The sequence below is a fragment of the Puma concolor genome, chromosome B3 (genome assembly GCF_028749965.1).
Source record: "Puma concolor isolate L17-30 chromosome B3, mPumCon1.1.hap2, whole genome shotgun sequence".
Taxonomy (NCBI): Eukaryota; Metazoa; Chordata; class Mammalia; order Carnivora; family Felidae; genus Puma; species Puma concolor.
In genome coordinates, this window is record NC_141672.1 from 146,451,380 (window position 1) to 146,464,280 (window position 12,901).

Genomic DNA, 12,901 nt, shown 5'->3' on the forward strand with positions numbered 1-12,901 from the left:
GGCGCTTAACCGACTGAGCCGCCCAGGCGCCCCTCCCTAAAGATTTCATATTTTTTTTCTAAAGTAGGAGCATTTTGTTGGCTGCGTGCAGCAAACAACTTAAAGATTCACATTAGTATTTTTGTTTTCCGGAGACTCCTCTGTGTTAACCCACCCCTGGGAATGTCTCTGTCTCTACCTCCAGCTCCACCAACCCCTCTTCTCCCACCACCCCACTCACCGTCACATTTCTTTCCTTTCCTGATACAGAGCAATCCTGCCCTCTTTGGCTCCCATTGAGTCGCATCCATAAACCAGTCAGGTACACAGTAGCCCAAAGCCCTTTGCTTTAGCAGGACCCCCTCCCTGCCGTGGAGGAGCTCCAGACCTAGAAATAAATAGCCATCTCTCGTACTTTATGTAATTCACCCCGTTCGCTGCCGTGCGGTCAGAATGCTAAACAGTATCTGTCCTGTGGTTCTGTGGCCCTATTCTTAAAGGAATTTGCTTTTTGTCATATTTGTTTTTATTCCAAAGGTGTCCCTCAGCCTAATATAACTTGGTTGAAGAGAGGAGGACCTCTGAGTGACAATATTTCCTTGCTTTTCAATGGATCCCTGTTGTTGCAGAACGTTTCCCTTGAAAATGAAGGAACCTATGTCTGCACAGCCACCAATGCTCTAGGAAAAGCTACGGCAGCATCTACACTCCACCTGCTGGGTAAGTGTCGGGTGCTTCCGGTTCAAGTGCTTCCTGTCATACGTACAGAGCAGGACCCGGTTTCTTCCGTCCTGGAGTCGCGGAGTAAACGGGATGGACGTTAAGTGGTTGTAACCCTGGCTTTGCCTCCGCCCGCTCACACGCTGCGCACTGCATCTGGCACTTTGTCTTACCAGGTCTTCTCTTAGAAGGCTGTCACTTTCCTGCTGCTACTTCCGTGGCACACAGTTTTCTGCCCAGAATCCAGACCTTTTGTGTTCTGCCTGTGTATTTGCTCATCTGCTGACCCGACCCCCCTTCCAGGCCAGCAGCGAGCTCTGTTCCAGTCGGTGTGGTTTCCTGCGCCATGATCCCATGGAACCCCCCACCCACATGTGGTTTCCCTGGAAGTACGGCTTCCAGGAGCGCTGCTCTCCCAGGAAGAGGTGTCCGTCACTGCCTTTGTCACTGGATACATGCAGGGCCAACTTCTGTCACTTACACAGGGATTCCTGTCTCCTGTGTGACTCTGATTTCATTTGACCTCTTTTGCCTGGTCTTACCGTTTGGTATCTGATTGAGTCCTAACACACGTTGCTCTCCAACTGTTTCCTCTTTCATTTACGTTTCCTCAATTAAATTGCAGGTCCTTTCATGATAGAGACCATGTCTGATATCTTATCTTTGCAGCCCTGAGGATATAATATAGTCTGGGGGCGCACAGTAGGTTCTCAGTAAATACAGATCACTTGAGTCTTAAGACACCTTACCATTGGGTGCATGTTGTAATTTGGAGATGCTCATCACAACGCGCCCCTCGACACAGGATGACAATTGGGGATGATATCTGGAGTTCATTCCCTTCCCCTGCGTTCATCTCTTTTGTTTCTCAAATCCCACATGGGAGTTGAATCGTGGTATTTGTCTTTCTCTGACCGACTTATTTCGCTCAGCATAATACACGTTGTTGCAAATGGCATGATTTCATTCTTTTTGATCCCCGAGTAACGGAAGGAAAAATAAGATACAGACAGAGGGGGAGGCAAACCATAAGAGACCTTTAAATTTTTTTTTTAACGTTTATTTATTTTTGAGACAGAGAGAGACAGAGCATGAACAGGGGAGGGTCAGAGAGAGAGGGAGACACAGAATCGGAAACAGGCTCCAGGCTCTGAGCGGTCAGCACAGAGCCCGACACGGGGCTCGAACTCACGGACCGTGAGATCATGACCTGAGCTGAAGTCGGCCGCTCAACTGACTGAGCCACCCAGGCGCCCCCATAAGAGACCTTTAAACACAGAGAACAAACGGAGGGCTGCTGGAGAGGAGGTGGGTGGGGGATGAGCTAGATGGGGGATGGGCAATGAGGAGGGCACTTGTTGGGAGGAGCACTGGGTGTTGGATGGAAACGAGGAGTCCCTGGGTTCTTCTCCCGAAACAAATACTACACTGTATGTCATCTAATTTGAGTTTAAATAAATAAATTAAAAATCTATATTTGGAGTTCAACGAATTCTTGTCACCAAAATGGGCTTTAAATTGTTGAGATCCGGGGCGCCTGGGTAGCTCCATTGTTTTAGCACTGACTCAAGCTCAGGTCATGGTCTCACGGTTTGTGGGTCCGAGCTCCATGCCGGGCTCTGTGCTGACAGCTCAGAGCCTGGAGCCTGCTTCAGATTCTGCGTCTCCCTCTCTCTCTTCCCCTCCCCTGCTCACACTCTGTCCCTCAAAAGTAAATAAACATTTAGGGGAGCCTGGGTGGCTCAGTCGGTGAAGCGTCCGACTTCGGCTCAGGTCATGATCTCGCGGTCCGTGAGTTCGAGCCCCGCGTCGAGCTCCGTGCCGACAGCTCAGGACCTGGAGCCTGCTTCGGATTCTGTGTCTCCCTCTCTCTCTGACCCTCCCCTGTTCATGCTCTGTCTCTCTCTGTCTCAAAAATAAATAAATAAATAAATTAATTAATTAATTAAATAAAATAAATAAAAATAAAAAAATTTAAACTGTTGAGGTTTTAGGACTCAATAAATAATACTCCTCTCTCCTGCCAGGGTTTGGAACCAAGTGAGAGTTGCTCACAGAAGTCAGTCAGATGGCCTTTAGGGATCATTCGATAATCCTGTCTGTAGCTCCAGCACCTACCACAGGTGTAGTAAGAGCTAAATACGTGTTTCACAAATGAATGGAATTGAGTCATTGGTGGACGTGGTATGAGATTACCATAGGTTCCACTGCTGAACCAAGAGGATGATGGGAAAGAACCTTCTCCATGGTTTTTCTTGTTGGCAGTTCGAGGAGTCCAGGGTCATAATAGGTGGGAGGTGCCCATGTGGGGATTGGAACCACTGTTGGGCACGAAGCACTTGGATGTTCACTCACTCCTCTGACACAGTAGCACAGGGTTGGGGCAGTCATTTTTATTTTTTTTTCTTTCTTTTTTTTGGGGGGGCGGCGGTCATTTTTAATCCTGGTACATACATGAGGAGACCCAAGAAACTCACAGGAAGTTTTCCTAAAGCCCAAATATATATCCTTCTCTTTTATTTTATTTTTTTTTAGATTTCCTAATATTTATTTATTTTTGAGAGGCATAGAATTCAAGCAGGGGAGGGGCAGATGGAGACAGAGAACCTGCTTCCATGTTCTGAACTGTCATCACAGAGCCCGATGTGGGTCTCAAACTCATGGACCGTGAGATCATGGCCTTAGCTGAAGCCGGACACTTAACTGACTGAGCCACCCAGGCACCCTTATAGCCTTCTCTTTGAGCGTTCTTCATACTACCCCTCTTGGACTGGCCGTGCTGATCAGGAAGGCACTGGTGTACCTCCCTGTGGCCCTTCCCAAAGACCTCTGTGGTCTTCTAGGATCTTGGAATGGAAGATTCTCAACCGATGGGCTTGACCAAGCCTGTATGATTGCTGAATGCCTTCCCCATGCTCTGAGAAGCGCCAGCCTTATCCCTCACTTCTGCTCCTCTCCACTCCTGAACCTGCATGGCTGCCTCAGCTCCGCCCTGCACACCTCTTCCCTTAGGGGTTCCTCCTGCCGAGCAGCTCATGACTTGGCTGAGGAATCAAGAACATCTTACATTGCCAATACATGGCGTCCCTCCGCCACCCTGCCCTCATGCTCGAGTTTCACTGCCTTTCAGAAAGGCCATCTCCCCCATGGGAAGCCCCTATAAAACGTCACCCGTTCTCCTGCTGCTGAGGTGTCCCTCAAGAGGAGGGGTTTTGCTGTTTCTTAGATGCTTCTTCCAGTCCCTCTCGGCATTAGGGGGACTCCATTTTTTCCATCGTCTTAGGCTATAAACCCTGAAAACATGCAGACGCCATGTTTTAGCACAGCTGTTCTAACTGAACCCCGATAGCACCCCACACACCCCCACAGAACCCCCAGATCTGTGTGGGCCTGAGCAGCCGGGACAGAACATTTCATCGGCAGGAGCTGACTTCCTAGCGGCTGTCTTCTTTAAGAACACCCAAGCTGGGGTAAGAGGTAGATAATGTTTAACTGGTAAACAAGTGCTCCTTCTTTCTCTCTCTCAGAACAAAGACGGTTGGACAGTGAAAGTGGATTTCCCAAGGACCAGAAAAAGCATAGGCCCCAGGCATCTGACACAGAGACCAGCAGCAGTGACCCAACAGGAGAAGCCCTACCGTCAGGTCGGAGACTTTGACTTCTTAAGGATTTGCCATTCGAGAGGCATGTGCGAGGAAAAGGATTTAGCTACAGGATGCTCCGTATCTTGCCCTTCTCAATAAGTAAAATTATTCCTAGGCACTTGGCCGGCTTTTCCCTTGCCCTCAGGCTTCTGTAGCTCAACTTGTTCCTTCCATATCGAAACGGTTTTGAAAAAGAAATCGCTCCCGAGGAAGCCCGCGGGGCTCATGTCCCAAATGTGCATCATTATTTGTGATAAAACAGGTGTTGGTTTTCCAGTTTCTAAACGATGGCCAACTTGGTAAAATATTCACAGAGGGGAGATTTGCTAGGAATTCTGGAAATGATTCCTTCATTCTTCTCTTTTTGTAAATTCTTCCCTAGACTTACTAACTTTGTTAGGCATCGGTGTTCGGTCAGGAGAACCTGATCTCAGTATTCCAAGCTTGCAAAACTCTTCAGGAGGCCAAGAGAGAGAGGTAGGGTTAAGAAAGTCAGAAATTCTGAAAGCACAGAAGACCAGTACTGATGATCTCAGAGTCTTGTAGCTCAAAAATGGGTAAATCACAGAAGGACACAGAGAAGCTCCTGTTATACTTCATGCTTTAGTTTCTACAGGAACAGTACTGGCTGCGTCATTTCACCCTTTTAAATCTTGAACGAGTGCCTCTCCTTTGCAGAAAGTATCCCAAAGAATAACTGTGTACATAGGGATTCTAAGAATGTAGTTCCCAGGCTCCCACCTTCTCGGATGCAGGAAGGGCCTGGAAGAAGAGAATAGTGCTGGGCCACCCATCAAACAGGCCAGCTCATGTTATTCATGTTATTTATGACATCATTCTCCAGGAGTATTTATATATTCTTCTCGTCTTTCAGGAATACTACTACCATTAGGAAATGCACTATTATCCATTTATGCAACATTTGTCTTAGTCTGTTTGAGCTGCTATAACAAAAACCACAGACCGGGTGGCTCATAAGCAACAGACATCTATTTCTTACAGTTCTGGAGGCTGGGAAGTCCAGGATCAAGGCACCCGCAGATCTGATGTCTGGTGAGGACTTCCTGGTTCACAGCTATCTTTTCACTGTGTCCTCCCATGGCAGGAGGAGTGAAGAAGCTCCCTGGGGTCTTTTTTATGAGGACTCTAGTCCCAATCATGGGGGCTCCTCCCTCATGACCCCGTCCCCTCCTGTGGGCCCCCTCTCCTATGACCATCACATTGGATGTTAGGGTTTGTCATCTGAGTTTGGGGGAGACACACACATTCAGTCTACAGCAGCATTCTGCAAGTGTCTGCCCAGCACTGGGGGGAAAGAGAGGACTCTTCCCCCGGGAAGCTCTTGCCAGGCTGGGGAAAAGAGAGGACCTAGCCCCTGGGAAGCTCATAGTTTGAAGAGGGAGGCAGTCATGTGAACAGGAGTTCTGAAGCGGTGTGACAAGTGCTCTAATAGAAGGATGGCCAGGTCCACTGGCAGCACTGAGGAAGGGGCCCTAACTCTCTCTGGAGGAAACAACCAAGTCCTCACGCAGGCCTCAGGGCTTGTCCTGGGAAGAGGAAGGACAGCATTCCAGGCAGAGACACGGGAGGTGCAAAGGCAGATGGGGTTCCATGCAGAAGGGCACATGAGCCTAAGGAACTCCCTCTAATCAATTACTTTAAAAATTGGATATCAGAGTCTGAAACCACGGGGACAGTTGAAGCCTTTGGAATATTTCAACATTGGCGTAACCAATGGCGCCTATCTCGTTTGACTACCTGCTACACACACATACCTACACACACATACACAAATACACATCCATGTATTCACCAACTGGAATATGCCAGCCCTTCGGTGGATCCCTACTTCAGCGTTTCAAAGAGACTCATTTATTAATTTAACGAAGACTGGTTGAACACCTAATATATAACGTGCCCTGTCCTGGTGGTGAACAGGACAGAAGAGCTCCCCATGGAGTTGGTGCTCTAGTCAGGGAGGCGGACGACAAACAAGGAAACACACACATAAGATATTTCTCTGTGGTGAGTGCTATGAAGGAAACAAAATGGGATGATAGCACGGCAATTGCACATGGCCATTTTGGTGAAGAAAGTCAAGACCAGCCTCCCAAGGAGGTGATAGTTGAGCCCAGGTCTAGATGATGACATAGAGCCATTCATGCATAGGGATGAGGGAGGAGCCTCTCCCGCAGAGGGAAGTGAGCGCAAGACCATTAACTGGGAACAAGCTTAATGTGGTCAGGAAACACAAAGAGGGACACCTGGGCGGCTCAGTCAGTTAAGTGTCGAACTTTGGCTCAGGTCATGATCTCGCTGTTCGTGAGTTCAAGCCCCGCGTTAGGCTCTGTGCTGACAGCTCAGAGCCTGGAGCCTGCTTCGGATTCTGTGTCTCCCTCTCTCTCTGCCCCTCCCTAACTCGTGCCCTTTTCTCTCTCAAAAAATAAATAAACATTTAAAAAAACTTTAAAAAGAAAAGAAACACAAAGAAAACTCACATGATGGGGACACAGGTGTGGGGGAGAGGAAAGGATGGATGAAATGAAGTTGGAGGGTTGCTGAGGACCAAATCATTCAGGGCTTTGAAGGTCAAGGTAAAGACTAGAATTTATTCCTGTTTTCCCAGCACCATTTGTTGAAGAGACTATCTTTTCCTCATTGTATATTCTGTCCTCCTTTGATCCTGATGTCTGTTTATGTGCCAGTACCTTACACACAAAGAATGAAACCGGACTATATATACATATACATATACATATACATATACATATACATATGCATATGCATATGCATATGCATATGCATATGCATATACATATACATGCTGTATATGTAAACAGCATATACAAAAATAAACTCAAAATGGATTAAAGATCTAAATGTGAGACCTGAAACGATAAAAATCCTAGAAGAGAGCACAGGTAGTAATATCTCTGACATTGGTCATAAAAACATTTTCCTAGATATGTATTCTCAGAAAAGGGAAACCAAAGCAAAAATAAACAAATTGAACTACATCAAGAGAAGAAGCTTCTGCACAGGGAAGGAAACAATCACCAAAACAAAAGACAGCCTACTGAATAGGAGACATACCTGATAAGGGGTAATATGCAAAATACATGAAGAACGTAGGCAGCTCAACATCAAAATAACCTATAGTCTGCCTAAAATGGGCAGAGGACCTGAACAGACATTTTTCCAAGGAAGACATACAAATGGCCAACAGACACATGAGAAGATGTTCAACATCACTCATTATTAGGGAAATGCAAATCAAAACCATGATGAGATATCACCTCACACCTGTCAGAACAGCTAGAATCAAAAAGACAAGAAAACAGCAAGTGTTGGTGAGGATGTGGAGAAAATGGAACCCTTGGGCACCATTGGTGTGAATATTGGTAAATTGGTGCAGCTGCTGTGGAAGACACTATGGAGGTTTCTCAAAAGCTTAAAAATAGAACTACCAGATGGCCCAGTAATTCCACTATTGGGTATTTAGCCGAAGAAAATGAAAACACTAATTTGAAAAGGTATATGCACCCCTGAGTTTATAGCAGCGTTATTTAACAATAGCCAAGATAGGGAAGCAATCCAAGTGTCCATCGGTAGATGAATGGATAAAGAAGATTTGGTGTATATATACACAATGGAGTATTAGCCATAAAAAAACACAAAATCTCGCCACTTGCAACACCATGGATGGAGCTAGAGGGTATAACGCTAAGGGAAATAAGTCAGAGAAAGACAAAACCACATGATCTCACTCGCATATAGAATTTAAGAAACACATAAACAAAGGAAAAAAGAGATTAAAAAAACACTCTTAAATACAGAAAACTAACTGATGGTGGCCAGAGGGGAGGTGAGTGAGGGGATGGGTGAAATAGGTGATGAAGATTGAGTACATTTATCTTGATGAGCACTGAATAATGTACAGAACTGTTGAATCACTAGATTGTACACCTGAAACTACTGTAACACTGTGTTAATTATTCTTCAATTAAAAAAAATTCTAGAGCTTATTCCTAAAATACACAAAGCTATTGAGAAGTCTTACATGAGAGTGAATGTGATCTTTTCAAATGCTCTTGTATCCAAAATCATTAACCGTAAACCAAAAAACGATCAATTGGAACTTCATCAAGATTATTAAAATCTGGTCATCAAGGACACCATTAAGAATATGAATAAGTCATAGATTGGGAAGAAAGATTGGCAGAACGTATGTCTGATGAGGAATTCCTATCTAGAATATATAAAGAACTCCTACAAGATAATCATGAACCCTCCCATCCCCCAAAAAAGACAATGGGCAAAACACTTGCACAGACGGTTCACAAAAGAAGATATACAGTGCCATGGAAACACAGGGAAATGACAATTAAAACCACTACTGGAAAAGTGAAAACAAAAACACCGACAGTGCCAGATTTTGGCAAGGATGTGAAGCTGCCGAAACTCTTATACATTGGTGGTTAGTACGTAATCTGGTACAGCCCCTCTGGAAAACCGTGTTGGTGGTTTCTGATAAAGCTAACCACACACCTACCTTTGACCCAGCAATTCCGCTCACAGATATTTATGCAAGAAACGTGAAGACATGGTCACAAAAAAATGTGGCCAAGAATGCTCATAGCAGCCTTCCCTTCATGATGACCATCACAAGGAGAATGGATAAACAAAGCATGGTATATTCAGACACTGGAATATTATTTAGCAATAAAAGAGAAGGGGCTACTGATATGCACATCAATACAAGTGAATCTCAGAAATGTTATGCTAAGCAAAAGAAGCCAAATGCAAAAGACTGCATGCATGAAGTCCCAGAACAGGGACACTAATAATGAATACTGATGGAGATGAATTAGTAATTGCCTGGTGGGGGAGGGGAATTGATGAAAATAATTCAGATTAAAATAATTGATTAAAATAACCTAATTAATCATTAACACTGATTAAATTAAGAGGAAACTTTTTGGGTGATGAAGCGTGTTATGCCTTGTTTTGGATCACAGTTACAAATGTACATACAATTGGGAAAACTCATAAAACAGCACACCTGATTTCCGAGCATTTTATTGTATGTGAATTACACCTCAATGCAAAAAAAAAAAAACAAAAAAAAAAAAAACCACAAAAACAAAAACCCACGTTTTTAAAGAAATGCACGTGTCCTGCCTTGAAGTGCCAAGGTGTGTTTGTGAAGTATGACATAGTAGAAAAAGTTAGATGTGGGGTCAGACACACGTGGAGGTCCTTCCTTCTGGTTGTTCCTTCTGGAGGAAGGACCTTGTGCAAAGTCACTTGGCTTTTTTCCCCACTTTGGCAAATAAAACCGATCTAATTCACAAGATGGCCACAAGGATAAGTGAAAAATTGATGGCCAAGTATCTAATTCCATACTCGTCACCTGGGAGGTTCTCCATAAACCCAGCTATTTTTAAAAAACTGTTTTAAATAACTGTAATCCTGGAGGCCCCACTAAAAATATGTCCTGTTCTGTTTTGCCAATGATGCCATATGCAACTTAAGACAAAAATTCAAAAATCAGCAGGAAAATCTGGAAAACAAGAAGTTACAGAAATCGCTCTGCTCTGTGAGGGAGTCTGTGGACACAGCTGGTAGCCATCAATTACTTGTGATTGTGACAGGAAAATCTGGCACCTTCTGTGGTCGCACACACATCTTTCATCATCGTATTGTACCTCATCTTTTTACCGAGCGTCCAAAGGGAAGGGAAAGGCCGTTTGGAACGAGGACTGAAATTAATAAGCCACAATTCCTGGAGGTGGTCAGCCTCAACTTTGCTAAAGGGAACTCCCATTTTCACCTTTCCAGATGTCTCCGTGACAAATTATTTATGCAGTTCCAGGAGTAAGCTGAGGTTTAGATTAAGAACTAATGGAAAAGTAAGAATGGAACGAAGTGCATTTTTAACCTGACTGCTTAATCCAAGGTCCCGCTAAATGGCCTTTCATTTCTCGGCCTGATCCACTTTTGAGACACAGGACTGGTGAGAGCAGCCCCTGGAGACCTCCTCCCTCCTGTCCTCTTGGCTCTGCTTGGAGAATGCCGAAGAGGCAGCCTGCTGCCCAGAACACCTCCTCCCTCTCTCTGGGATGCTTCTGGCAGGTCCAGCTGGTCTCCAATAGCCTCTCTTCCAGCCTGTGGCCCAAGGGGCCCTCGCCGGCCACCGCTCCCACCAGTTATTACAATCAGTCAGTGGAGGGAAAATGAAATGCACTGTGTGATGGGTTTACTCTCTCTGTGCTCCTCAAAGAACCAGACCGGCAGCCCCTGGTGGTCTTCGGCCGCGTCCCCTCCAGCCTCATCATCATATCTCATTCCGGGCTGTCGTGACATGTCATTTCCTTTCTGCAGAGCCTTTTTGGGAGCTCGGTAACTGGACGCATTGTTCTGCCAGCTGCGGGCCCTTGGGAGCCCGAGTTCGGAGACCCCGGTGTGTGACGGCCAACGGGCAGGAAGTGAGTGAGGCCCTTTGCCATCACCTCCAGAAGCCGCCGGCTGGGTTTCAGCCCTGCAACATCCGGGACTGCCCCTCGAGGTAGGTGTCCTTGCCCTTACCAGTACCAGCTTTTTGCTTGGGTTCGAAGGCTCGCTAATTTGGATTTACCGCCGCGATCGCGGAGATGCGTTTAGCTGGTACTCGGTACCAGGCATTCCGCTAAGTGCTCCGTGTGGCTCATTTTGCAGGCACCTCGTTAGTTTCCTGTTTTGTAGGTGGGGAGGTTGCCCCAAGGCCACACAGCTGCAAAGGCCAGAGTTCAAAGGGAGAAGGTAATCTGTGTTCAGAGCCTTTGCCCTTGATGGCTGCTCAGGTCTGCTCCCTTGCACTCACAGTGCTACCTCGTCCTTAGTGGAGCTGGTTCTGTGGGTCGAGCCTCGGAGATCGCGTGGAGGTCCTGTTCAGAGTGCCCATCCCTAGATTCCACCCTGGCGGTGAAGACCACTAATGACCTTTCTATGTAATGGATGACAGAAATCAGTAATTTTTGAACGGCCAAAATCCAACTCCTGATCTCCACCGAGCCCGTCCCGCCACTAGGCTTCTGGATTCAGTGACCGTGCCCCAGGCCCCCCGCTTTCTCCCACCTGCATCTGTTCTTGTCCATTTCCACGGTTCGTGCGGGAGCTCACGCCATCAATGCCCCTCACGTGGACTGCTCCAGGAGCCTCCTGATTCTTGTCCCCCACCCCGCCCAGAGGGCTCTTCCCACTGTAAGCAGAATCGTCTTTAAAACACAAATTCGCCGTGATGTTTCTTTGTTTAAAACCCTTCAAACACTTCTCGTCATTCTTAGGGCAAAAGCCGAAATCCCTAGCACTGGGTTATGTATGTCTTACGCATTTTTTCACCTTGTGTCTAAAATAGTGCTTTACGTGGGGCACTTGGGGGCTCAGCCGGTTAAGCCTCTGACTTCAGCTCAGGTCACGATCTTGTGGTTCGTGGGTTTAAGCCCCACGTCGGGCTCTGTGCTGACAGCTGGGAGCCTGGAGCCTGCTTGGGATCCTGTGTCTCCCTCCCTCTCTCTGCCCCGTCCCCGCTCGCAGTCTGTCTGCCTCTGTCTCTGTCTCTCTCTCAAAAGTAAACAGACATTAACAATCTCTTAAAATAGTGTCTAACACACACACACTTGCTGCCTGACTGATGGCGTGAGGCCAAGAACAGAAGCCCCTCCCTGCTTGGGTCTCGGGCTGCCACTCTGTGTCACTGCTGGTCTCATCCGGCCTGGTTATCTGACCTCCACTCCACGCCATTTTCTTGGCTCTCAGATGCGCCATTCTCCTGACTCAGAGTCTTTGCACACGCCGCTCCCGCTACCTAGAACGCTGTTCCCTCTCTTTCCGTTCGCCTATTTTCAGGGAGACCGTCCCTGACCTTCCCCTCTGAGCACAGCCAGGGCCCCGTGCTGCTTGGGTCTCCTGCTTCTTTATCATCTGTCTTTATCGCTCTTCCCACAGTCCGTCTCGTTGTCCCACTAGACTGTCTGCCCTACAGTAAATCCACAGCTGTTTGCGGGACACTTTATCCCAGCACTTAGCACAACGTCCGCCCCATTATGCACCCTCCACGGCTATGTGTGAAGTGAATGAATGATTTCATTGAATCACATAGTCCCTAGCAGAGAACTGAGCAAATAGCACCAAAGTCTCCAGGAAAATAAAACAATAATAATAATAATAATAATAATAATAATAATAATAACAACAACAACAACAACAGTAGCATTTATTGAGCACAACTATGCGGCAGATACTATTACCAACCTCATTTTACTGAGGAGAAAATGGAGGCGGTGCAAACGTTAGAGAGTCTGTTGCCCTTGTGCAAATGCCCACGCCGGATCCGCTGACCTGGGCCTTGGAGGAGGTGGGGGGGCAGGTCACACCGGGAGGACGTTCTCAGAGGGCCATGGCTGTTGGAGGCCCCCTGGCCGACGTGTCTCCCGGTGCCCGTCATTGGAAGGTCTCTTGGCTGAGTCATCGCTCCCTCAGGAAACAGCCATCTGATGCCGCAGGAAGGCGCAGGGGCT

The 12,901-nt window shown here is 46.7% G+C and overlaps 1 protein-coding gene across 3 annotated transcripts in view; it reads left to right on the top strand.

The window, feature by feature from the left end:
* Positions 1-12,901, top strand: part of ADAMTSL3 (ADAMTS like 3) — a 353,901-nt gene that overhangs the window by 324,805 nt on the left and 16,195 nt on the right. For all 3 annotated transcript variants that reach the window (XM_086711720.1, XM_086711719.1, XM_086711721.1), the window contains 3 exons: positions 517-699; positions 4,227-4,343; positions 10,728-10,911. In XM_086711720.1, coding sequence (XP_086567846.1) covers positions 517-699; positions 4,227-4,343; positions 10,728-10,911 — 484 coding nt within the window. The remainder of the gene's footprint in view (positions 1-516; positions 700-4,226; positions 4,344-10,727; positions 10,912-12,901) is intronic.